At 38.2% G+C, this 5,196-nt stretch overlaps 1 protein-coding gene across 1 annotated transcript; it reads right to left on the reverse strand.

The window, feature by feature from the left end:
• Window positions 1-751: 751 nt before the first annotated feature.
• On the reverse strand, window positions 752-1,691 carry LOC142167791 (uncharacterized). The gene is made up of 2 exons (XM_075227704.1): window positions 1,359-1,691; window positions 752-856 (listed from the first exon to the last, which is right to left on the reverse strand). Exons 1-2 carry the CDS (start codon window positions 1,689-1,691, stop codon window positions 752-754), a joined length of 438 nt encoding a protein of 145 aa, XP_075083805.1.
• Window positions 1,692-5,196: the final 3,505 nt, after the last annotated feature.

Genomic DNA, 5,196 nt, shown 5'->3' on the forward strand with positions numbered 1-5,196 from the left:
TCAAACCTCTCTATAACAGTGTCACGACCCAAAATTCCACCACAGACGTCATGATGACACATAGTCTCTAAGACTAGGTAAGCCGATTTTTATTTTTTTTAAGCAACTATATCACTCGGCAGCACTTGCCTAGTGGCTAATATATAAATAAAATCTCAAAATGGGTCCAAAGCTTACAAGATGTCCAAACCAAAATAGAAGTTGCATGAAGCTACTAGCTATTAAAAAGATAGAAAAGCTAAAATCTAATGAACTAGCTATTACAACATAATAAGTCGAATGCTTCCTTCTCTTATCAGTGTATGTGAATCCAATTGTCATTGGCAAATACCAAGCAGCACCTATCAAGCTCTCACCAGGCGCTAGGGTATACTATCCATAGGCTAAAATGAATTTCAAACATCTCCACCACAAAGTTAAAGCCAACATAGTCTTCCAAGTGTAGCTACTATATGATCTCCATATGCAATGGACTGATTTTATCCAAGTATTAATTATGTGCTCACTCATCAAAATTAATATGTAGAAGAGGAGCCTGGCTTTAGGAAGGCTTTGCAAGGCAAAAGCCAGGGTTGAGCTGGCTTTAGGCAGGCTTTGTAAGGCAAAAGCCAGGGTTAAGCTGACTTTAGGCAGGCTTTGCAGGGCAAAAGCCAGGGGTGAGCTGGCTTTAGGCAGGCTTTGCAAGGCAAAAGCCGGGCATGAGCTGGTTTTAGCCAGGCTTTGCAAGGCAAAAGCCAGGAAAGAGCTGGCTTTAAGCAGGATTTGCAAGGCAAAGGCCAGGCTTTGAAACTGTACCTTTTTGTGATCTTGTAAGCTCAGATCCTTCCCTACTAGAACCTTTAATGTAGACATCATTCTAAACATTACTAAACCATCCTCAGATTGAGCATGAAAGCATGCTAATACCACTGAGAAATGATTCAACAATCTCCAGAAATACCATATGATGGGTTCAGCATTTTCCTTAGCATTTGGACATAGCAGAAGTTGGATAAATTGTACCTTCCCACACCTACTTATCGTATTTTTTATGTACACTATCAAAGCACTCCCAGAATGATCATGGGACCATGCTAATACCATTGGAAAGTACTTTAATAGCATACTGAATGAGACAAAGAAACATGCAGGTTTGTACAGAGTCCAATCCCGTGAAGCCATCAGTTTGGGGTTCTTCTCTTTGCTATCCTAACCCTAAGGTTAGGTGATTGAGATTTGTCTAGATTGATCAACCTCCTCCCCGCACTAGACAGTTCAGAGAATGAATGAAACTCTAATGTACCTACAAAAGAGAATACAATGTTAGCTATAAAATCCTCCACTGAGTTGCCTTCTCTGAACACATGTTGAAAGATCACATTGAAGTTGTCCTTCATCTCTATAATTTTTTTCACATCCTGTGCAATTATCCAAGGAGGATCCCATTCCCCTTCTATCACCTTCTTCATCACGAATGAATCAGTCTCCAATATAAGAGGGTGAAGATCATGCTCCACACAATATTCCAACCTTTGAAGAATAGCCTTAGCTTCAGCTACCACATTAGTTGTCACTCCCAGGTCTACTGTCCTATCATGCACCACATCACCTTCATCATACCTCACACAAAAGCCTAGGGAGCTAGGTCCAGGATTGCCCTTTGAGGCTCCATCAGTATTACATTTGTACCAACCATGAAAAGGAACTGCCATGTTACTCTTGTAGTGATCAATATAGGTTTATATCCTTCAAAGTATTGAATTATGTCTGGCCATAATAATGGAATATTAGGCATCCAAGCATACCTCACCCTTTCTAATTGATGCAATGTCTTATTTATCTCATGAATCACTATATTTGTGGACACTGAACCCCCATGTTTACCTGCATTTCTTCTCTTCCAAAGTCCCAAGTGATGATAGCTGATACTGCTTGAAATAGTGGCTTTAATTTTGGACAACACTGAGCATACCACCAATTCCTTATAATCTGCTTCAATTGAATCAATTGCACAACAATTCCAGCATCCCCCATGAACAAGTTCCACACCTTAGAGGCAGTAGGACTTGTGACAAATATATGCTCAATGGATTCCTCTTGGGGCTGCTGACAACACCAACACCTAGACATCACCATTTGCCCTTGCCTCCTCCACATGTCATCAGTGGCTATTTTCTGCCTCCACAATCTCCACAAGAAGAAGGGTATCTTGAATGACAAACCTTTAATCCACATTAACTTGAATTCCTGATTAGGATCGGCCTTATGCCTTAATATTTTCCAAGCACTGCTAACACTGAACTTGCCTGAAGGAGTTGGCATCCAGTATGGCCTATCCCAATATCCCTCACTGCCTTCATAATGCACATTTAGCCTTATATGTTCTGCAATTTCCTCATTGAAAGTTTGATCTAGCAGCTGATCATCCCATGCTTCCCCTTGCTGCAGTTCTGCCACCTCCTGAAGATCTTCATTGATTGGAAAGCCTTCAGGTAATACGTGATAAAGTGCACCCAATCCAGTCCAATTTGCATGCCAAATATTAGTGGTTCCACTCTTCAATTCCCATACGATCTCATGGTCTACTTCTTCCCTAGCATTCAACATTTGTTTCCAAACATGAGACCCTCCCCTAATATGCACCACTATTGGTATCTCCTTCTTGCAATACTTATTCCACATGAAATTAGACCACAAAGATTTTGTGGTCCTAAACCTCCACCATAGTTTAGAAAACATTGCCCTTGAGACATCATGTAAGGACCTAAAACCTAGCCCCCTTTCCTCTTTAGGGAGGCAAAGATTTTGCCATGAAGCCCAGTGTTTGCTTCTCCTTTCTTCCTTTGTGATCCAAAAGAACCTAGCAAAAGTCTTATGTAGATGCTGCAGGATGTTGTTTGGTGGATCAAGGACTGATAACATGTGAACTGGCATACTTTACAACACGCTAGAGATGAGTGTTGCTTTTCCTCCAAATGACAACAGCTTTCCTTTCCATGAATGCAATTTAGCCTTCACCTTCTTGATAAGATCCTTATAATAGTCCTTCCTCCTTCTAGTGTAAAAAATATGACACCCTAGATATGTGAAGGGGAATTTACCTCTTTCTAATCCTGTAATAGCTCCAACTGCCTGAAACAATCCATTAGCAATCTTTGAATGCATGTAGTATGAACTCTTATCTTTGTTGATCATCTGACCTGATGTCTTCTCATAGTTCCCCAACACTGCCATAGTCTTGCTCAAGGAGGGAGGATGAGAAGATGCAAAGATTATCGTATCATCAGCATATGCCAAGTGGTTTAAAGGATCAGACCACTTAGGCATTCCAAATCCCACAAATGACTTGTCTTCAAAGAGCTTATTCAAATACCTGGAAAGTACCTCAGCTGACAGAGTGAACAATGCTGGAGATAGGGGATCCCCTTATTTCACACCCCTTGTAGACTTAAAGAACCCTGAGGACTGCCCATTCACCAATACTGAATACCAGTTATTTGACATCAAGTTCCACACCATGTTGATGAAGTGCTCAGAAAATCCCATCTTCCTTAGCACATGCAGTAAGTACTTCTATGAAACCCTATCATAGGCCTTAGCCATATCAAGCTTGATTACCAGATTAGCTGGCTTTCCCCTTAACCTTATGTCAGTGACAATTTCTTGAGTCAATAAGATGTTCTCAAATATACTCCTACCATTTACAAATCCGGATTGATTAGGAGATATTAGAGATGGCAGAAAACTCTCCAATCTGTCATGTAACACCCTAGACAATACCTTGTTAATGAAGTTGCTCAAACTAATAGGTCTTAAGTCAGAGAAGGTCTCAACTCTAGGTTTCTTGGGCAGCAACACTAGATTGGTGTGAGTGATGGATTTAGGCAATGCAGCTCCTCCATAGAAGTGTAGCACCATGTTGTGTATATCAGCACCAATAACATCCCAGCATGTTTGATAAAACAAGCCAGTGAATCCATCAGGGCCACTAGCACTCTCCCCACTAAGCTCAAAAACTGTTGCCCTTACTTCTTCAATTGTTGGCAATCTACTAAGTTCCAAATTCTAATCCATAGTAACCATTGAAGGTACATTATTGAGCAAGGGAAATTCAGAAGCATCACCTTCATTTGTGAACTGAATACTGTTTGAATAATAAATAATAGTACAATAAAATGGAAAGACTCCAAGGAACTACGACGACCAAGCAGCTCTACCTTGAATCCTTGCGATCCCACTCTAACTCTGTCCGAGTCCGATATCTCCAATACCTGGCTCTGCACAAAAATGTTCAGAAGTGTAGTATGAGTACACCATGGTCAGTACCCAGTAAATATCAAGACTAACCTCAGTGGAGTAGAGACGAGGTACAATCAAGACACTCACTAATCTAATAACCTGTGCAATATGATATACAAAATAATAGAAAACAAATAGCAGTGATAGCAACACAAATCAACTAGTGATTTAAACAGCAAGGCAACATGAATACCGTAAATATTACTCAAACGAATAATAAACACAGGTACAACCAATTAATCAAGTCCTTTCAATATACATCTTTATCTATAAGTTTTTCAATAAAATTCTCTAGAATATAATCCTTTTCAATAAATATATTTCGAATATACTTCCTTCAAATAAATATCCTTCCATTATAATTCTTTCAAATAAATATCTTTTGAATATAATTCTTTCAAGTAAATATCTTTCAAATATAATTCTTTCAAGTAAATATCTTTCAAATATACTTCTTTCAAGTAATTATCTTTCTGATATAATTCTTTCAAATAAATATCTTTCTAATATAATTATTTCAAGTAAATATCCTTCCAATATAATTCTTTAAGTAAATATCTTTCAAATATACTTCTTTCAAGTAAATATCTTTCCAATATAATTCTTTCAAATAAATATCCTTCTAATATAATTCTTTCAAGTAAATATTCTTCAAATATAATTCTTTCAAGTAAATATCCTTCAAATACAATTCTTTCAAATAAAAGTCAACCTTATTTAACTTTCATGGCGTGAGAAATATATTCAACGTATCACATCAAATGGCACGGCAATACCTTCGTGCACTTGTCTCATTCTCACCCAATATATATATATATATATATATATATATAAATTGGTACGGTAACACCCTTCGTGCATTTATTTCTTTCTCACTGTACTTACATATAACAGTACCAACTAGCTGGGAGAAATGCC

This window comes from Nicotiana tabacum, chromosome 2, assembly GCF_000715075.1.
Source record: "Nicotiana tabacum cultivar K326 chromosome 2, ASM71507v2, whole genome shotgun sequence".
NCBI lineage: Eukaryota > Viridiplantae > Streptophyta > Magnoliopsida > Solanales > Solanaceae > Nicotiana > Nicotiana tabacum.